Here is a 22,502-nt window from a genome sequence, read left to right on the forward strand (position 1 = left end):
AACAATGTTACTTTGTATCTCTCTATCTCCCGTCTGATCGATGTTTATAAACAATGTTACTTTGTATCTCTCCATCTCCCCTCTGCTCGATGTTTATAAACAATGTTACTTTGTATTTTCTGTCTCCCATCATATGATCTCTTTTTTTGACAGCTATAACTGCTCTACAGTATTTGCACAGCAATACCTTAATGTCATTTTTACAGTCAGAAATGCCTGAAAGTTTGAGGGGAAAGAGCGGCAGAGGGCCAGAACGTAGTACATGTGTTTTGTTTTTGTGTGTAGCATGTCCAAATATAGTTCAAGTGTGAATACAAATACACTATATTGCCAAAAGTCTTGGCTGCTGGCCTCTCCACACACATGACCTTTAATGGCCCCCCAGTCTTAGTCTGTAGGGTTCAATATTGAGTTGGCCCCGCCCTTTCCACACACATGACCTTTAATGCCCCCCCCAGTCTTAGTCCGTAGGGTTCAATATTGAGTTGGCCCCGCCCTTTCCACACACATGACCTTTAATGGCCCCCCAGTCTTAGTCTGTAGGGTTCAATATTGAGTTGGCCCCACCCTTTCCATGCACATGACCTTTAATGCCCCCCCCCAGTCTTAGTCCGTAGGGTTCAATATTGAGTTGGCCCCGCCCTTTCCACACACATGACCTTTAATGGCCCCCCAGTCTTAGTCTGTAGGGTTCAATATTGAGTTGGCCCCGCCCTTTCCACACACATGACCTTTAATGGCCCCCCAGTCTTAGTCCATAGGGTTCAATACTGAGTTGGCCCCGACCCTTTGCAGCTATAACAGCTTCAGCTCTTCTGGGAAGGCCGTCCACAAGGTTTAGGAGGGTGTCTATGGGAAGGTTGGACCATTCTTCCAGAAACACATTTGTCAGGTCAGGCACTGATGTCGGGGGAGGAGGCCTGGCTCGCAGTCTCCGCTCTAATTCATCCCAAAGGTGTTCTATGGGGTTGAGGTCAGGACTCTGTGCAGGACAGTCAAGTTCCTCCACCCCAAACTGGCTCCTCCATGTCTTTATGGACCTTGCTTTGTGCACTGGGGGGCAGTCATGTTGGAACAGGAAGGGGCCATCCCCAAACTCTTCCCACAAAGTTGGATGCATGAAACTGTCCAAAATGTGGCCTTAGGAGTTCCCTTCACTGGAACTAGGGGGCCAAGCCCAACCCCTGAAAAACAACTCCACACCATAATCCCCCCTCCACCAAACTTTACACTTGGCACAATGCAGTCAGGCAAGTACCGTTCTCCTGGTAACCGCCAAACCCAGACATGTCCATCGGACTGCCAGACAGAGAAGTGTGATTGGTCACGACAGAGAAGTGTGATTGGTCACACCAGAGAACACGCCTCCTCTGCTCTAGAGTCCAGTGGCGGCGTGCTTTACACCACAGCCTCCAACGCTTTGCATTGCACTTGGTGATGGAAGACTTGGATGCAGCTGCTCGGCCATGGAAACCCATTCCATGAAGCTCTCTACGCACTGTTGTTGGGCTCATCTGAAGGCCACACCAAGTTTGGAGGTCTTTAGCTATTGACTCTGCAGACAGTTGGCGACTTCTGCGCACTGTGCGCTTCAGCATGCGCTGACCCCGCCCTGTCATGTGACGTGGCCTACCACTTGGTGGCTGAGTGGCTGTTGCTCCCAGTGGCTTCCACTTTGTTATAATCCCACTAACAGTTGAGCGTGGAATATTTAGTAGCCAGGAAATGTCATGGATGGACTTATTGCCCAGGTGGCCACCTATCACGGGACCACGCTTGGAGTCACTGAGCTCCTGAGAGCGACCCATTCTTTCACCAATGTTTGTAGAAGCCGCCTGCATGCCTAGGGGCTTGATTGTATACACCTGTGTCCATGGAGGGGATTGGAACACCTGAATCACATGATATGGAGGGGATTGGAACACCTGAATCACATGATACGGAGGGGATTGGAACACCTGAATCACATGATACGGAGGGGATTGGAACACCTGAATCACATGATACGGAGGGGATTGGAACATCTGAATCACATGATATGGAGGGGATTGGAAAACCTGAATCACATGACATGGATGGGATTGGGACACCTGAATCACATGATTGGGAGGGCGGGGGCAATACATTCGGCAATATAGTGTATCTCTCTGTCTCTCTCTCTCTGTATATATGGCAGTACAGTGATTCTGTCTCTCTGTATATATGGCAGTACAGTGATTCTGTGGCTCTCTCTCTGTATATATGGCAGTACAGTGATTCTGTCTCTCTGTATATATGGCAGTACAGTGATTCTGTCTGTCTTTCTCTCTGTATATATGGCAGTACAGTGATTCTGTGTGGCTCTCTCTCTGTATATATGGCAGTACAGTGATTCTGTGGCTCTCTCTGTATATATGGCAGTACAGTGATTCTGTGTGTCTCTCTCTCTGTATATATGGCAGTACAGTGATTCTGTGGCTCTCTCTCTGTATATATGGCAGTACAGTGATTCTGTGGCTCTCTCTCTGTATATATGGCAGTACAGTGATTCTGTGTGGCTCTCTCTGTATATATGACAGTACAGTGATTCTGTGGCTCTCTCTCTGTATATATGGCAGTACAGTGATTCTGTGGCTCTCTCTGTGTATATGGCAGTACAGTGATTCTGTGGCTCTCTCTCTCTGTGTATATGGCAGTACAGTGATTCTGTGGCTCTCTCTGTATATATGGCAGTACAGTGATTCTGTGTGGCTCTCTCTCTGTGTATATGGCAGTACAGTGATTCTGTGTGGCTCTCTCTCTGTATATATGGCAGTACAGTGATTCTGTGGCTCTCTCTCTGTATATATGGCAGTACAGTGATTCTGTGGCTCTCTCTCTGTATATATGGCAGTACAGTGATTCTGTGTGGCTCTCTCTCTCTGTATATATGGCAGTACAGTGATTCTGTCTCTCTGTATATATGGCAGTACAGTGACTCTCTCTCTCTGTATATATGGCAGTACAGTGATTCTGTGTGGCTCTCTCTCTGTATATATGGCAGTACAGTGATTCTGTGTGGCTCTCTCTCTGTATATATGGCAGTACAGTGATTCTGTGGCTCTCTCTCTGTATATATGGCAGTACAGTGATTCTGTGTGTCTCTCTCTGTATATATGGCAGTACAGTGATTCTGTGTCTCTCTCCCTGTATATATGGCAGTACAGTGATTCTGTGTGGCTCTCTCTCTGTATATATGGCAGTACAGTGATTCTGTCTCTCTCTCTGTATATATGGTAGTACAGTGATTCTGTGTGGCTCTCTCTCTGTATATATGGCAGTACAGTGATTCTGTGTGTCTCTCTCTCTGTATATATGGCAGTACAGTGATTCTGTGTGTCTCTCTCTCTGTATATATGGCAGTACAGTGATTCTGTGTCTCTCTCTCTGTGTATATGGCAGTACAGTGATTCTGTCTCTCTGTATATATGGCAGTACAGTGATTCTGTGTGGCTCTCTCTCTGTATATATGGCAGTACAGTGATTCTGTGTGGCTCTCTCTCTGTATATATGGCAGTACAGTGATTCTGTGTGGCTCTCTCTCTGTATATATGGCAGTACAGTGATTCTGTCTCTCTGTGTATATGGCAGTACAGTGATTCTGTGTGTCTCTCTCTGTATATATGGCAGTACAGTGATTCTGTGGCTCTCTCTCTGTATATATGGCAGTACAGTGATTCTGTGTGTGTCTCTCTCTCTGTATATATGGCAGTACAGTGATTCTGTCTCTCTGTATATATGGCAGTACAGTGATTCTGTGTGGCTCTCTCTCTGTATATATGGCAGTACAGTGATTCTGTGTGTCTCTCTCTGTATATATGGCAGTACAGTGATTCTGTGTGTCTCTCTCTCTGTATATATGGCAGTACAGTGATTCTGTCTCTCTGTATATATGGCAGTACAGTGATTCTGTGTCTCTCTCTCTGTATATATGGCAGTACAGTGATTCTGTGTGGCTCTCTCTGTGTATATGGCAGTACAGTGATTCTGTGTGTCTCTCTCTCTGTATATATGGCAGTACAGTGATTCTGTGTGTCTCTCTCTCTGTATATATGGCAGTACAGTGATTCTGTGGCTCTCTCTCTGTGTATATATGGCAGTACAGTGATTCTGTGGCTCTCTCTCTGTATATATGGCAGTACAGTGATTCTGTGTGGCTCTCTCTCTGTATATATGGCAGTACAGTGATTCTGTGTGTCTCTCTCTCTGTATATATGGCAGTACAGTGATTCTGTGGCTCTCTCTCTGTATATATGGCAGTACAGTGATTCTGTGTCTCTCTCTGTATATATGGCAGTACAGTGATTCTGTGGCTCTCTCTCTGTGTATATGGCAGTACAGTGATTCTGTGTGTCTCTCTCTCTGTATATATGGCAGTACAGTGATTCTGTGTGTCTCTCTCTTTGTATATATGGCAGTACAGTGATTCTGTGGCTCTCTCTCTGTATATATGGCAGTACAGTGATTCTGTGTGGCTCTCTCTCTGTATATATGGCAGTACAGTGATTCTGTGTGTCTCTCTCTCTGTATATATGGCAGTACAGTGATTCTGTGGCTCTCTCCCTGTATATATGGCAGTACAGTGATTCTGTGTGTCTCTCTCTCTGTATATATGGCAGTACAGTGATTCTGTGTGTCTCTCTCTCTGTATATATGGCAGTACAGTGATTCTGTCTCCCTGTATATATGGCAGTACAGTGATTCTGTGGCTCTCTCCCTGTATATATGGCAGTACAGTGATTCTGTGTGTCTCTCTCTCTGTATATATGGCAGTACAGTGATTCTGTGTGTCTCTCTCTCTGTATATATGGCAGTACAGTGATTCTGTGTGGCTCTCTCTCTGTATATATGGCAGTACAGTGATTCTGTGGCTCTCTCTCTGTATATATGACAGTACAGTGATTCTGTGTGTCTCTCTCTCTGTATATATGGCAGTACAGTGATTCTGTGTGGCTCTCTCTCTGTATATATGGCAGTACAGTGATTCTGTGGCTCTCTCTCTGTATATATGGCAGTACAGTGATTCTGTGGCTCTCTCTCTGTGTATATGGCAGTACAGTGATTCTGTGGCTCTCTCTCTGTGTATATGGCAGTACAGTGATTCTGTGGCTCTCTCTCTGTGTATATGGCAGTACAGTGATTCTGTGGCTCTCTCTCTGTGTATATGGCAGTACAGTGATTCTGTGGCTCTCTCTCTGTATATATGGCAGTACAGTGATTCTGTGGCTCTCTCCCTGTATATATGGCAGTACAGTGATTCTGTCTGTCTCTCTCCCTGTATATATGGCAGTACAGTGATTCTGTGGCTCTCTCCCTGTATATATGGCAGTACAGTGATTCTGTGGCTCTCTCCCTGTATATATGGCAGTACAGTGATTCTGTGGCTCTCTCTCTGTGTATATGGCAGTACAGTGATTCTGTGGCTCTCTCTCTGTATATATGGCAGTACAGTGATTCTGTGGCTCTCTCTCTGTGTATATGGCAGTACAGTGATTCTGTGGCTCTCTCTCTGTGTATATGGCAGTACAGTGATTCTGTGGCTCTCTCCCTGTATATATGGCAGTACAGTGATTCTGTGTGTCTCTCTCTCTGTATATATGGCAGTACAGTGATTCTGTGTGTCTCTCTCTCTGTATATATGGCAGTACAGTGATTCTGTGTGTCTCTCTCTCTGTATATATGGCAGTACAGTGATTCTGTGGCTCTCTCTCTGTATATATGGCAGTACAGTGATTCTGTGGCTCTCTCTCTGTATATATGACAGTACAGTGATTCTGTGTGGCTCTCTCTCTGTATATATGGCAGTACAGTGATTCTGTGGCTCTCTCTCTGTATATATGGCAGTACAGTGATTCTGTGTGGCTCTCTCTCTGTATATATGGCAGTACAGTGATTCTGTGGCTCTCTCTCTGTGTATATGGCAGTACAGTGATTCTGTGGCTCTCTCCCTGTATATATGGCAGTACAGTGATTCTGTGGCTCTCTCTGTATATATGGCAGTACAGTGATTCTGTGTCTCTCTCTCTGTATATATGGCAGTACAGTGATTCTGTGGCTCTCTGTGTATATGGCAGTACAGTGATTCTGTGGCTCTCTCTCTGTATATATGGCAGTACAGTGATTCTCTCTCTCTGTATATATGGCAGTACAGTGATTCTGTGGCTCTCTCTCTGTGTATATGGCAGTACAGTGATTCTGTGGCTCTCTCCCTGTATATATGGCAGTACAGTGATTCTGTCTCTCTGTATATATGGCAGTACAGTGATTCTGTGGCTCTCTCTCTGTATATATGGCAGTACAGTGATTCTGTGGCTCTCTGTGTATATGGCAGTACAGTGATTCTGTGGCTCTCTCTCTGTATATATGGCAGTACAGTGATTCTCTCTCTCTGTATATATGGCAGTACAGTGATTCTGTGGCTCTCTCCCTGTATATATGGCAGTACAGTGATTCTGTGGCTCTCTCCCTGTATATATGGCAGTACAGTGATTCTGTGTGGCTCTCTCTCTGTATATATGGCAGTACAGTGATTCTGTGGCTCTCTCCCTGTATATATGGCAGTACAGTGATTCTGTGGCTCTCTCCCTCATGTCTGACAATTTCACAGATCTGTCTCCCTGGCGCACAATAACACTCTGCAGACTCCTGCTGTGTTATGGCTCCACCTTGTGGTAAATAAAGGGTACGGCTCCCACAGAGCGGACTCCATAATACACAGCTATGGGGATATTTGCAGCATTTCGATTCGCTGGAGGTCCACATAAAAAAAATGTTCATATGGCAAACCCCATAGAAGTCTATGGAAAGCAAATCTGAAAAAAAAAATTCAATTCTCTCTAAGTTTAAAGGGATTGTCAAATAGAGGGTACGGTGAGCTGTGCACCCCCGGTAAGGTACATGTACCAATGTATAAAAATGTTTAAAAAAACTACTCTTCAGTGGAGAAGCCACTCCCCACCACCTCCACTAGGTGGAGCAAAGGATTATAAGAAAAATTCCTAGGTTTTGTAGCTCCATCTAGTGTCCACCTGTGGTATTTTTCAATTAAATCAATGATGTACATTGGAACAGCACAGGATATATTTACATTTCTTTTGGGTTTTATTATCCCTTACACACAGAACAAATGTACACACACTTTCATTGGGCAAATGGCTATTGTTTATAAATCAACACCCTGCCCCCCCCCCTCCCCTTCCAACCAGTATCCAACATCTAGACCTTCTATACATCTGTGTAGATGTCAGGGATCCCAGGCGCTTGGCGGTGCGTGCATGCACAGATCACCGACTCGTCCTAGCCGGCGAGCATGCGCACTAGCGATCACAGCCACACCAATGAGCACAGGGCGCCCTATTTAAACCAGCCCTGCGCATCTCCAAATCACCTTATGGTCTTGTTCCCTGTTCCTGTGTTCCTGATTGATCCTGTGTTCCTGATTACCTTGTTGTTGACCCAGCCTGTTCTTGATACTGCTGTCTTCTCCTGCTCTGACCCTTGGCTCGTCCTGACTATTCTCTGCCTGCTCCCATTGCCTGACCTCCGGTTGCTGAACCCGGCTTGTGACCTGATTATTCTTTGCCTACCGATCTGTACTGTCTGCTCCGCTGTTACCAACCCGGCATGTCTGACCACACATACCTCTTCACATCTGGCTCTCACCTGCACTACGCCATTGGCATCTGCCTCTACCACAGCTGGTGTTTCTCAGGGGTCGCAACCTGGTCTCAGGCTGCTTTAAGTCCAACCCCACCATCAGGGGCTCTGGTGAACCAGCAGACTGAGGCTTAGACTCCGCGCCCTGAGGGATCCCGGCCAGGGGGCCGCTAGAGGCTACCGTCAGTCGGCTCCTGACAGTAGAGGTCTTAATATTTTGTAGACTCTGATTTTTTTGGTGTTTTTTTGAAAAATCCAAAGAGTTGGCAATGAGCAGGCAAAGCCCATTGTCTGGTACGGTTCTATATTTCTATAGGACGGACAGTCAGGTTGATGGTGCTGTAATGGGGACAGTTGAGGGTTCTTCATATCCTGCACCCCCCCCCCCCCATGTGTGTGTTCACCGTGACCAAAATACCTCATCATCTGGTAAAAAACCATTTACGGATGTCCCATCTCTTCCCTCTTACCTTTGGAATCTGCAGAGAGGTAAACAGTGTCACCTAAATCATTAGAAAGTTTTCTGAACTGGCTGCAGTTCTGCTTTCATTTTATATTAAAGCAGAACTCCGGCCGAGAAAAGCAGCCAATTTAAAGCTAAAATACCAAGGCCAGCTATGGAACCTAAGAAATTCTCCTGCAGTGCTTGTTTCTGCCACTAGATATCCTCAGCCGGCGTCAACACACTTCCTCTGAGCCCAGGTCATCCTGGTCCCACCCCCAAGCTGGTGACTGGACAGTGAAAGGAACAGCAGCACGGTGATGAGCTCACCTCTCTGTCACTTTGCCTTCTCCTATCAGCCTGATATTTGGCAGCACATGAAGGGATTGGCTCCTTGTGCTGCTTCTTCCTCTCACTTTTTTAGTGTTGGGCTTCATGTTCGAGTTGATCATGTTCAGCAAACACGTGAACGGTACCGACATTCGGCGGGCTGTTCACCCACTGCGCCCCACAATGCACTGCACCCTGACAATGCATTGCGATTGGCCAAAGCAATGTGCCTGACCGCAGGTGCACTGGTCAGGTGGCCAATCACAGCACATGGTGACGTCACATGGGGTGGGGTGAGCACATGGTGATGTCACAAGGGGTGGGATGAGCATATGGTGATGTCACAAGGGGTGGGGTGAGCACATGGTGACGTCACATGGGGTGGGGTGAGCACATGGTGATGTCACAAGGGGTGGGGTGACCCGCCCCTTTTGGATGTCATGACAGTATTTATGAACTGTCATTGCGGTGCAGCTGTCAAACGGCGGGAGCCAGCGTCGAGAGCAGAGAGTTTCTTTTTCCGGGTCATCGGCCGGCATCGTGATTGACGTTGGATCTACTTCGGGGGACATTTTTTATTTTTAGTTTTTAATAAAAGGACTTGTCAAAGAACATCTCCTGTCATTTATTACACTACACTTTTTTTTTGTGAATGGGTAGTGGTACCATGTACCCCTTACTCATTAACATGTGGGGGTTGGGATCTTGGGGCCCCCTTGTTAAAGGGGGTTCCAGATTCCAATAAGCCCCCCACTTGCAGACCGTCACAACCACTGGCCACGTTTTTGGGGAAGAGGCCCTTGTCCCCATCAACAGGAGGACAATGTGTCTTTTGGCGGGGGAGCCTCCCTGCCCCAACACCCCCCCATGTTGAGGGCATTTGGCCTGGTATGGTTCAGGTGGGGGGTACTCTTGCTCACCCCCCGCCCTTTCCTGACCTGCTGGGGCTGCATGCTCATTAAGGGTCTGGTATGGATTTTTCTGTAGGTTCGAATGTTCAACCGCGAACCAAACAGGGGGGTGTTGGGCCCACCACTAGTCATACTCAGGGGCTCACACTGCTTACCATCCTAGCTGCAGGAGGACTGAGCTAGAGACATCCTTTTGATATGATTTGGTGCCCTGATTATGTCAGATCCACTTTATTGTACTTCCATTTGAAACGGCACTGCGACGCCCGGGAATAAATCCCAATGTGGTGCATTGTGCTGGGAATACATCTGCGTTCTTCTTACATTCCCCCCCCCCCCCCCAGCCCATCCCTCATCTCACCTTTAAGGTCCCCCATGGAGGTTTCAATGGCGGTCAGCTTCTGCAACGTCCTGTAATCTGGAGGGGGAAGAACATTCACAAGGGTGAGTATATGGGACTCCCATCATCGAATGTCACCCCACCCCCACTAGAGGTCCCTCTTACCATCCTGGGACAGACGTTCCACCCTGGAGTGCATCCCCAAACTCAGATTACTGAGTCTCCCCTCGATCTTCTGCTCCGTCTGGCCTGCAGGAGGCAAAAAGGAATGAGGCTCCTCCTCACATCGACTTCCCAGCAGTCACTGCGAATATCATCTAAAGCTGGCCAAACACATTACAATCCAATTGTACAATCAGCCTTTATATCTACCAAGAAATGAGCCCCGTAGCGCCCTCCTGATTAGACTGCATTCGTTTTTTGCTTCACCGTAGCGTGCGGATCAGCAATCGATAGTTTTTGTTCGGTCAGGGTTTCCTAAACTGAGGATTTGATTTCTACCACCTGTCTTTGGAAGAAGCTTCCAGAATATATGGGGGGGGGGGGGTATGCTAGGAGGGGTGATTTGGGGGAGAGGATTTGTGCTGGGGAGGGGGAATTTGTAGGGAGAGAGAATTTATGGTCAGAAGAGAAATTTGAAGGGCAGAGGATCTGTGCTGGTAGGGGGAGATTTGTGCTGGGAGGAGGGATCTGTAGGGAGGATTTATGCTGAGAAGGGAAATTTGAAGGGTAGAGGATTTGTGCTTGGAGGGGGGATTTAAGGAAGGAAAGAATTTGAGCTGGGGGGGGAGAAGAAGTTTGGTGCCAGGAGGGGGGTTTGCGTCGATATGTGTAAGGGGGGGGATTGAGGGGGAGAGAATTACTGCTGGGAGGAAGCATTTGGGGGGCAGCAGTGGAGTAATATGTTTTAGGAGGAAACATTGGGGGGGGGCGGAGAGGATTTGTGCTGGGGGTGATTATAGGGGGATATGCTAGGAGGGGTGATTTGAGGGAATTTGTGCTAGGAAGGGGGATTTGGGGGAGCGGATTTGTGCTGGTATGAGGGATTTGTGCTGGGAGGGGGGTTGGAAACGAAGAGAGGATTTATACTTTTAAGGGAAATTTGAAGGGTAGAGGATTTGTGCTGGTAGATGGGATTTAAGGAGGGAGAGAAACTGAGCTGGGAGGGGGGCAACGTTTTGAGTTGGGATAGGAATTTCACTGCGGGGGGGCATTTGTGAATTTGTACAGGAAGAGGGGAATTGATGCTTAGGCTGCATTCACACTTGAACCTTTGTAGCTTGCAGCTCCAAAAAAGCTCAAACGTAGAAAATCACTTGTTCTCTATGGTGCCTGTTCACACCTGATCACGCTAATTATTTTTTTAAGTTTGAGCTTTTTTGGAGCTTCGAACTACAAAACACTCCAGACTCAAGTGTGAATGCAGCCATAGAGGAGAAGCATGCAGATTAGTGCTCACATCATTTTTTTGGGGGGAGGGGGAGGGAAGTTTTGCGGACATATAATGCTCATACGTTTGGGGGGCACTCAGGGTGCAATCTTCACCCTGAGCGTTAGATGACCCTGTCCCGGCACTGTCCGTGACATTCCCAAACACACCACTACTTGACCAATGACACCACTACTTGACCAATGACACCACTACTTGACCAATGACACCACTACTTGACCAATGACACCACTACTTGACCAATGACACCACCAGCCTACTAATCCACTCCCTGGTTATCTCTTGCCTTGACAACCGCAGTTCCCTCCTCGTGGCCGACCAATACACCACCTTACCAACTGTTCACTGCCTGCCACCGATCTCCAATCTGTCCAGAGCCTCTCCATCCTCTGGTACCCCTACTCCAATCTGTCCAGAGCCTCTCCATCCTCTGGTACTCCTACTCCAATCTGTCCATAGCCTCTCCCACCGATCTCCAATCTGTCCAGAGCCTCTCCCATCCTCTGGTACCCCTACTCCAATCTGTCCAGAGCCTCTCCCATCCTCTGGTACCCCTACTCCAATCTGTCCAGAGCCTCTCCCATCCTCTGGTACCCCTACTCCAATCTGTCCAGAGCCTCTCCCATCCTCTGGTACCCCTACTCCAATCTGTCCAGAGCCTCTCCCATCCTCTGGTACCCCTACTCCAATCTGTCCAGAGCCTCTCCCATCCTCTGGTACCCCTACTCCAATCTGTCCAGAGCCTCCCCCATCCTCTGGTACCCCTACTCCAATCTGTCCAGAGTCTCCCCCATCCTCTGGTTTCCCTACTCCTATCTGTCCAGAGCCTCCCCCATCCTCTGGTACCCCTACTCCTATCTGTCCAGAGCCTCCCCCATCCTCTGGTACCCCTACTCCAATCTGTCCAGAGCCTCTCCCATCCTCTGGAATTCCCTAACACAACCTGTCCAGAGCCTCTTCTATTATCTGAGACTTCCTATCCCAATCTGTCTAGAGCATCTCCCATCTTCTGGAACTCCCTACCACAATCTTTCCAGAGTCTCTCTCGTCCTATGGAACTCTCTACCCCAATCTGTCTAGAGCCTCTCCCTGTCAGGAATCTAGGAATGACCAGAAAGGTGTGGACTGACACAGGGAAACGCAGGTCTCAGGTACAATACAGTACAGGTTATTATTAGCCACCCAGATATATATATATAAACGCACAGTGAGCAAACTAACCTTCCACTAATCTTAGTAGGTGCAGGAACACAGGCGTAGTCAGGGCTGGAGAGGTGGAATGGTCAGGCCGGCCGTAGGGTTCTGTAACGACTGCCTGGTGGTACCTCTAGCGGTCCTCAGGGCAGGATTCCCCAGGGCACGGAGTCTAAGCCCCAGTCTGCCTTTTCACCAGAGCCCCTGATGGTGGGGATGGACTTGGCGCAGGACTGAGACCAGGTCGCGGCCCCTGAGTACACCTGCTAGTGGTAGGGGGATCCGCCAGAGGTATGTGCAGGTACGGCTGGATCCGTGCAGGATGGATGGATGCAGAGTAGTTAGCGTGGTCAGACAAGCCGGGTCGGTAGCGGTGGAGGCAGATCAGTACAGAGCAGCAGGCAAAGAGCAAACGGGTCACAAGCCAAGGTACAGCAACAGGAGGTCAAACAGCATAGGAGTAGGCAGAAGAATAGTCAGGAATGAGCCAGTAGTCAGAACAGGAGACGGTCAAGAGAGATCAGGATCAAGCCGGGTCAGCAACGAAGCAGGAACACAGGATACAGGGTACAGGGTACAGGTACAGGTACAGGTACAGGTACAGAGGCTCATGGGAAAACATACACCAAGGCCCAGAGCACAGACCTGGTCATGCCTTATATACACCTTTCTGTAATCAGCCCCAGGTTTGGCTGATTGTGAGCTTCTGGCTGCTAAGAGCACCCGCTGGTCAGCTCTGGTACTGCAGCCCACACGGCAGGTGAGTTCCACCACCAGTGCTGAGAGCACCCGCTGGTCAGCTCTGGTACTGCAGCCCATACGGCAGGCGAGTCCCACCACCAGTGCTGAGAGCACCCGCTGGTCAGCTCTGGTACTGCAGCCCACACGGCAGGGGAGTCCCACCACCAGTGCTGAGTCCATTCCTGACACTCCCATCCTGTAGGACTCCCTACCCCAACGTGTCGAAAGCCTCTCCCATCCTCTAGGACTCCCTACCCCAATCTGTTCAGAGCCCCTTCCATCCTCTAGGCCCCCCTACTCCAATCTGTCAACTCTCCCATCCTCTGGAACTCCCTACCTCAATCTGTCTAGAACCTCTCCCATCCTCTTGGAATCCCTATGCCAGTCTGTTCAGAATATCTCCCATCCTCTGGGAATCCCTACTCTAATCTGTCCAGAAACTTTCCCATCCTCTGAAACTCTCTACCCCAACTTGTCCACCATTATCTGAGACTTCCTACCCTAGTCTGTCCAAAGCCTTCCCCCACTTCTACAACTGCTTTCTCCAGTCTGTCCAGAGCCTCTCCCATCTTCTGGAACTCCCTACCCCATTCTATCCAGAGTCTTGCCCATCCTCTGGAAATTTCTACCCCTATCTGTCCAGAGCTTCTCCCATCATATGGACCTCTCTACCCTAATCTTTCCAGAGCCTCTCCCATCCTATGGAACTCTCTACCCCAATCTTATCAGAGTCTCTCTTATCCTATGGAACTCTCTACCCAAGTCTTTCCAGGGCCCCTGCCACCCTCTGGGACTCCCTAACACCACCTGTCCAGGGCCTCTCCCATTATCTAAGACTTCCTACCCCAACCTGTCCATAGCCCCTCCCATCCTCTGGGACTCTCTACTCCAGTGTGTCTGGCTATTTCCTACTCAGTCAACCTTTCGGCAACATTGACTTTCTTCCTCCGCTCCCCCCTAACAGGTATTAGCTTTAGTATCATTAGCAGCCCTTTAGAGTGTAAGCTCCCCTGCGTAGGACCCTCCTAACCCTCTTCTATGAATTGTGTATTGCCTCCCTTTTTGTATTGCAAAGCACCGTGTAGACTGCTGACACCACATTACTTCTGTATGTGCAGATGCCATGAAGGTGACCACACCTGTGACCGTGACAATGAGGATGACCATGGCGAGGAAGAGAAGTGTGATGCCGAGAGCCCACAGGGAGCAGATCAGGCGGGAGGAAGACCGGGGGAGCCGTCTGTTCCTGAACATTCCTGATCATAACAGAGGAGAGAGAAAAAATTATAATGAAGATTCCCCACAATTCCTGTTTACTACAAATAACTCTTCATAGAGCCAAGAGAATGACAATCGCCAGGATATCCGGGAAGAATCGTCCACTGACACCCAGATAACCTCCCCATGTACAGCAAACACGGGGCAGTATCATTCCTCTTCTACGGGGTGTCATTCTCGGTATCTGTCCCTATTCTGTATGTATGGACTCAGCACAGTCCCACTTCTCCTGTCCCGGATGCCGGGTGTCATTCTCGGTATCTGTCCCTATTCTGTATGTATGGACTCAGCACAGTCCCACTTCTCCTGTCCCGGATGCCGGGTGTCATTCTCGGTATCTGTCCTTATTCTGTATGTATGGACTCAGCACAGTCCCACTTCTCCTGTCCCGGATGCCGGGTGTCATTCTCGGTATCTGTCCCTATTCTGTATGTATGGACTCAGCACAGTCCCACTTCTCCTGTCCTGGATGCCGGGTGTCATTCTCGGTATCTGTCCCTATGCTGTATGTACGGACTCTGCACAGTCCCACTTCTCCTGTCCTGGATGCCGGGTGTCATTCTCGGTATCTGTCCCTATGCTGTATGTACGGACTCTGCACAGTCCCACTTCTCCTGTCCCGGATGCCGGGTGTCATTCTCGGTATCTGTCCCTATTCTGTATGTATGGACTCTGCACAGTCCCACTTCTCCTGTCCTGGATGCCGGGTGTCATTCTCGGTATCTGTCCCTATTCTGTATGTATGGACTCTGCACAGTCCCACTTCTCCTGTCCTGGATGTCGGGTGTCATTCTCGGTATCTGTCCCTATTCTGTATGTATGGACTCAGCACAGTCCCACTTCTCTTGTCCCGGATGCCGGGTGTCATTCTCGGTATCTGTCCCCATTCTGTATGTATGGACTCTGCACAGTCCCACTTCTCCTGTCCCGGATGCCGGGTGTCATTCTCGGTATTCTTACCTTTGTCAGTCTGACTGTCCTCTATAGGATGGTCAATGAGAATCATGTGATCGTGAAGCCTGGTGTAGTCCTTTAGGATTACTGACATGATCTACAAGAAAAATAGATGATAAATACAGGAGAGAGAGAGAAAAGGAGAGGGCGAGGGGGGGAGGGAGAGGGGGGTAGAGAGGGGGGAGGGAGAGGGGGAGGAGAGAGGGAGGGAGAGAGGCAGGGAGAGAGGGGGAGGGAGAGAAAGGGAGAGGGGGGAGAGAGGGGGGAGAGAGGGGGGGAGAGAGGGAGAGAGGGGGGGGAGAGGGAGAGGGGGGAGAGAGAGGGAGAGATGGGAAAACAGCGGGGGGGGGAGGGGAAAAGAGAGGGGGGGGGAGAAAGGGTGAGAAAGAGGGGAAAAGAGAGATAGAGGGAGAGGGGGGGGGGGGGAAGGGAGAGAGGGGGGGAGAGAGAGAGAAAGCCTCCCAATGACGTTTGTAAACCAGTGGCCATTCTGCAGCAGTTGTAATCAATCCTGGGTGACGCCACCATAGTTGGTTGATGACCAACTCTGGAAGTTCAGCCATTGTTGGGTTCACTATGGTGGCATGCAGGGTCAGGTAGAGTGGGCAGGAGGGGCAGGAGGGGCAGGAGTGGACAGGAGGGGCAGGAGTGGGCAGGAGGGGCAGGAGGGGCAGGAGTGGGCAGGAGGGGCAGGTGCCCTGAGCACAGCAGAGCACGGATGGCCCAGAATGAACACAGTGCAATAAAACCCCCATACTCCAGCATGCATTAACAGTGGGGGAGGGTGCAGTTCCTCATCCTGTCAGGACAGTACAAATACCCCCCAAATGTCAGGACAGTACAAATGCCCCCAAATGTCAGGACAGGACAGATATCCCCAAATGTCAGGACAGTACAGATATCCCCCAAATGTCAGAACAGTACAGATATCCCCCAAATGTCAGGACGGTACAGATATCCCCCAAATGTCAGGACAGGACAGATATCCCCCAAATGTCAGGACAAGACAGATATCCCCCAAATGTCAGAACAGTACAGATATCTCCCAAATGTCAGGACGGTACAGATATCCCCCAAATGTTAGGACAGTACAGATACCCCCCAAATGTCAGGACAGTACAGATATCCCCCAAATGTCAGGACAGTACAGATATCCCCAAATGTCAGGACGGTACAGATATCCCCCAAATGTCAGGACAGGACAGATATCCCCCAAATGTCAGGACAGGACAGATATCCCCCAAATGTCAGAACAGTACAGATATCTCCCAAATGTCAGGACGGTACAGATATCCCCCAAATGTCAGGACGGTACAGATATCCCCAAATGTCAGGACAGTACAGATATCCCCCAAATGTCAGGACGGTACAGATATCCCCAAATGTCAGGACGGTACAGATATCCCCAAATGTCAGGACGGTACAGATATCCCCAAATGTCAGGACGGTACAGATATCCCCAAATGTCAGGACAGTACAGATATCCCCCAAATGTCAGGACGGTACAGATATCCCCAAATGTCAGGACGGTACAGATATCCCCCATATGTCAGCACGGTACAGATATCCCCCAAATGTCAGGACAGGACAGATATCCCCCAAATGTCAGGACAGTACAGATATCCCCCAAATGTCAGGACAGTACAGATATCCCCCAAATGTCAGGACAGTACAGATATCCCCCAAATGTCAGGACAATACAGATATCCCCCAAATGTCAGGACGGTATAGATATCCCCCAAATGTCAGGACAGTACAGATATCCCCCAAATGTCAGGACAGTACAGATATCCCCCAAATGTCAGGACAGTACAGATATCCCCCAAATGTCAGGACGGTACAGATATCCCCCAAATGTCAGGACAGTACAGATATCCCCCAAATGTCAGAACGGTACAGATATCCCCCAAATGTCAGGACAATACAGATATCCCCCAAATGTCAGGACGGTACAGATATCCCCCAAATGTCAGGACAGTACAGATATCCCCCAAATGTCAGGACAGTACAGATATCCCCCAAATGTCAGAACGGTACAGATATCCCCCAAATGTCAGGACAATACAGATATCCCCCAAATGTCAGAACAGTACAGATATCCCCCAAATGTCAGGACAGTACAGATATCCCCCAAATGTCAGGACAGGACAGATACCCCCCAAATGTCAGGACAGACTACAATTCCCTCCCCCCCTCAAATATCAGGACAGTACAGATTCCTCCAAAAGACCAGTTTTAGTATATAATAGGAGGCATGGAGAATTTTTTTCTCACAATTTTTTTTAGAAGAATGAAGAAATTAAATATTTTTTTTCTAATTTTGTTTCGTATACTGAGAGTACGTAAAACAAAATTAAATCAGCTTTTATTCATTTTTTTAAACATTAAAACTTTTAAATTTTTTCGTCATTGAATGACACTGTACTAGTGATACACAGCAGCATGTCCTTGCTGAGAGGGGAGAGACCTGTGTTGTTTACATACAGACCTCTCCCCTGCTAGCTCCACTGAAGATCACCGAATCCCGGCCGAGAATTGGACTCAATGATTGACATGCCAAGGAGCCAATAGCGGCTAGCTCCCCCTACCCAAAAATACAAAATCATGTGTATATATATGTATATATGTGATTGTGCACCCCTGCCACCCTGTAGCAGTACTTCTTATATAGGACGGTCGGGAAGCGGTTACAAACCTTTTATTGCCTCGGCACATGTCCTCTTTCCTTATTCTCTCCCTTTTCCCCGCTCTCTATTATCTTCTCTCCTTCTTACCTTTCTTGCACCTCCGATGACTACTCTGGTTCAGTGTACGGTCCTCCTCAGTGCAGGGTCCTCCTCAGTGCAGGGTCCTCCTCAGTGCAGGGTCCTCCTCAGTGCAGGGTCCTCCTCAGTGCAGGGTCCTCCTAAGTGCAGGGTCCTCCTCAGTGCAGGGTCCTCCTCAGTGCAGGGTCCTCCTAAGTGCAGGGTCCTCCTCAGTGCAGGGTTCTCCTCAGTGTACGGTCCTCCTCAGTGAAGGGTCCTCCTCAGTGCAGGGTCCTCCTCAGTGCAGGGTCCTCCTAAGTGCAGGGTCCTCCTCAGTGCAGGGTCCTCCTCAGTGCAGGGTTCTCCTCAGTGTAGGGTCCTCCTCAGTGCAGGGTCCTCCTCAGTGCAGGGTTCTCCTCAGTGCAGGGTTCTCCTCAGTGCAGGGTCCTCCTCAGTGCAGGGTTCTCCTCAGTGCAGGGTTCTCCTCAGTGCAGGGTCCTCCTCAGTGTAGGGTCCTCCTCAGTGCAGGGTCCTCCTCAGTGCAGGGTTCTCCTCAGTGCAGGGTCCTCCTCATTGCAGGGTCCTCCTCAGTGCAGGGTTCTCATTGCAGGGTTTTCCTCAGTGCAGGGTCCTCCTCAGTGCAGGGTCCTCCTCAGTGCAGGGTCCTCCTCAGTGCAGGATCCTCCTCAGTGCAGGGTTCTCCTCAGTGCAGGGTCCTCCTAAGTGCAGGGTTCTCCTCAGTGCAGGGTCCTCCTAATTGCAGGGTCCTCCTAAGTGCAGGGTTCTCCTCATTGCAGGGTCCTCCTCATTGCAGGGTTCTCAGTGCAGGGTCCTCCTCAGTATAGGGTCCTCCTCAGTGCAGGGTCCTCCTCAGTGCAGAGTCTCCTCATTGCAGGGTCCTCCTCAGTATAGGGTCCTCCTCAGTGTAGGGTCCTCCTCAGTATAAGGTCCTCCTCAGTGTAGGGTCCTCCTCAGTATAGGATCCTCCTCAGTGCAGGGTCCTCCTCAGTGCAGGGTCTCCTCATTGCAGAGTCCTCCTCAGTGCAGGGTCCTCCTCAGTATAGGGTCCTCCTCAGTGCAGGGACCTCCTCAGTGCAGGGTCCTCCTCATTGCAGGGTCCTCCTCAGTGCAGGGTCCTCCTCAGTGCAGGGTCCTTCTCAGTGCAGGGTCCTCCTCAGTGCAGGGACCTCCTCAGTGCAGGGTCCTCCTCATTGCAGGGTCCTCCTCAGTGCAGGGTCCTCCTCAGTGCAGGGTCCTCCTCAGTGCAGGGTCCTCCTCAGTGCAGGGTCCTCCTTAGTGCAGGGTCCTCCTCAGTGCAGGGTTCTCCTCAGTGCAGGGTTCTCCTCAGTGCAGGGTCCTCCTCAGTGTAGGGTCCTCCTCAGTGTAGGGTCCTCCTCAGTGTAGGGTCCCCCGGTCTTATGATATGAGAATTTTCTTCTCTCCTATTTTTCTATCTGTCCTGAGGTCTTCTTATGACCTGTTCCATCACCCTCCCATTTCCTCCCCCCCCCCCCCATGTGGATTGGCTGGGATAGATGAATTGTGTTCTGATTTTGCCCCGAGATAAGAATTGTTTCAGTTTCATCCAGTCAGTGAAGTAGAGAAGGGAAGCCTTCTGATACATAGGAGAAAAATCTGACCAGACTCTGTTTAATGTGGTATTCTGGTGGGGACACTGATGTAAGGGAAGAGACTGATGGAGACCCTGATGTAAGAAAGGGACTCTGGTGGGGACCCTGATGTAAGGGGGGACACTGATGGTTACCCTGATGTAAGGGGGACACTGATTGGGACCCTGATGTAAGGGGGAACACTGATGGGGACCCTGATGTAAGGAGGGGTACTGATGGGGACACTGGTGTAAGAAGGGGCTCCGGTGGGGACCCTAATGTAAGAAGGAACACTGATGGGGACCCTGATGTAAGGGGGGGACACTGATGGGGACCCTGATGTAAGGGGGGACACTGATGGGGACCCTGATGTAAGAAGGAAGACACTGATGGGGACCCTGATGTAAGAGGGACTCTGGTTGGGACCCTGATGTAAGTGGGGACACTGATGGAACCCTGATGTAAGGGGGGACTCTGGTGTGGATCCTGATGTAAGGGGGGGACTCTGGTGGTAACCCTGATGTAAGGGGGGACTCTGGTGTGGACTCTGATGTAAGGGGGGGACTCTGGTGGGGACCCTGATGTAATGGGGACACTGATGGGAACCCTGATATAAGAGGGGCTCTGGTGGGGGCCCTGATATAAGTGGGAACACTGATGGGAACCGTGATGTAAGGGGGGACACTGATGGGGACCATAATGCAAGAGGGAACTCTGGTGGGTACCCTGATGTAAGAGGAGACTCTGGTGGGGACCCTGATGTAAAGGGGGACTCTGATGGGATCCTGATGTAAGGGGGGACACTGATGGGGACCCTGATGTAAGAGGGGACTCTGGTGGGGTCCCTGATGTAATGGGGACACTGATGGGAACCCTGATATAAGAGGGGCTCTGGTGGGGGCCCTGATATAAGTGGGGACACTGATGGGAACCGTGATGTAAGGGGGGACACTGATGGGGACCATAATGCAAGAGGGGACTCTGGTGGGTACCCTGATGTAAGAGGAGACTCTGGTGGGGACCCTGATGTAAAGGGGGACTCTGATGGGATCCTGATGTAATGGGGGACACTGATGGGGACCCTGATGTAAGAGGGGACTCTGGTGGGGTCCCTGATGTAAGGGAGGACACTGATGGGGACCCTGATGTAAGAAGGGGACTCTGGCGTGGATCCTGCTGTAAGGGGGGACACTTATGAGAACCCTGATGTAAGGGGGAACACTGATGGGGACCCTGATGTAAGGAGAAGTACTGATGTGGACACTGGTGAAAGAAGGGGCTCTGGTGGGGACCCTGATGTAAGGAGAAGTACTGATGTGGACACTGGTGAAAGAAGGGGCTCCGGTGAGGACCCTGATGTAAGAAGGAACACTGATGGGGACCGTGATGTAAGAAGGGGACTCTGGCGTGGATCCTGCTGTAAGGGGGGACACTTATGAGAACCCTGATGTAAGGGGGAACACTGATGGGGACCCTGATGTAAGGAGAAGTACTGATGTGGACACTGGTGAAAGAAGGGGCTCCGGTGGGGACCCTGATGTAAGAAGGAACACTGATGGGGACCCTGATGTAAAGGGGGGCACTGATGGGGACCCTGATGTAAGGGAGGACAATGATGGGGACCGTGATGTTAGAAGGGGACTCTGGTGGGGACCCTGATGTAAGAAGGGGACTCTGGCATGTACCCTACTGTAAGGGGGGATACTTATGGGAACCCTGATGTAAGGGGGGACACTGATGGGGATCCTGATGTAAGGAGGAGTACTGATGGGGACCCTGATGTAAGAAGGAACACTGATGGGGACCCTGATGTAAGGGGGATCTGGAGGGGACCAAAATGGAATACTGATGGTAACCCTGATCTAAGGGGGGACACTGATGGGGACCCTGATGTAAGGAGAGACACTGATGGGGACCAAAAAGGAATACTGATGGGGACCCTGATGTAAGGGGAGACACTGATGGGGACCCTGATGTAAGGGGGATACTGATGGAACCCTGATGTAAGAGGGACTCTGGTGGGGACCCTGATGTAAAGGGGGACTCTGGTGGGGACCCTGATGTAAGGGGGGACACTGTTGTGGACCCTGATATAAGAGGGGCTCTGGTGGGGGCCCTGATGTAAGTGGGGACACTGATGGGAACCCTGATGTAAGTGGGGACACTGATGGGGACCGTAATGTGAGAGGGGACACTGATGGGAACCCTGATGTAAGAGGAGACACTGATGGGGACCCTGATGTAAGGGGGACACTGATGGGGATGCTGATGTAAGTGGGGATACTGATGGGGACCCTGATGTAAGAGGGGACTCTGGTGGGGACCCTGATATAAGGGGGGACACTGATGGGTACTGTAATATAGGAGGGCTCTCTGGTGGGAGCCTGATGTAAGAGGGGACTCTGGTGGGAAACCTGATGTAAGGGGGGACACTGATGGGGAACCTAATATAAGGGTGACTCTGTTGGGATATCTCATGTATGGGAAGAACCTGATGTAAGGGTGGACTTTGATGGGCATTCTAATGGGGACTCAGATGTAAGGAGGGACTCATATGTGGAACATGATGTAAGGGGATATATTCAAAGTGCAGATGTATACAGTTTGTCTGAGCTTTCAGAAAGCAGGGGGCGAGGTTCAGAATTTACATTTTTCAGAGCTTAGTGAAAGCTAATTGGAGGGAAGACCCCCCCCCCCCCCCCCCCACACACACACACACACACACACACACACACACACACAGAATACAGGAATAGAGCTGAGGCTGTCAATCACAGGCTGTGTGCTAGAGCTCTCTCCCTTGTCACCTTTAGTCCCTTGGTGTCAGGAAAACC

The 22,502-nt window shown here is 50.0% G+C and overlaps 1 protein-coding gene across 1 annotated transcript in view; it reads right to left on the minus strand.

Moving 5' to 3' along the window:
• The window catches only part of LOC149435681 (uncharacterized), a 49,060-nt gene extending 33,652 nt beyond the window's left edge, over positions 1–15,408 (minus strand). The window contains exons 1-5 of the mRNA XM_089662489.1: positions 15,321–15,408; positions 14,222–14,338; positions 9,863–9,946; positions 9,719–9,775; positions 8,145–8,153 (exon numbers count right to left, since the gene is read on the minus strand). Coding sequence (XP_089518615.1) covers positions 8,145–8,153; positions 9,719–9,775; positions 9,863–9,946; positions 14,222–14,338; positions 15,321–15,408 — 355 coding nt within the window. The remainder of the gene's footprint in view (positions 1–8,144; positions 8,154–9,718; positions 9,776–9,862; positions 9,947–14,221; positions 14,339–15,320) is intronic.
• Between the last annotated feature and the right edge of the window lie 7,094 nt (positions 15,409–22,502).

The sequence above is a fragment of the Staurois parvus genome, unplaced genomic scaffold (assembly GCF_062004578.1).
Source record: "Staurois parvus isolate SC_StPar_1 unplaced genomic scaffold, SC_StPar_1.0 ptg001482l, whole genome shotgun sequence".
NCBI lineage: Eukaryota > Metazoa > Chordata > Amphibia > Anura > Ranidae > Staurois > Staurois parvus.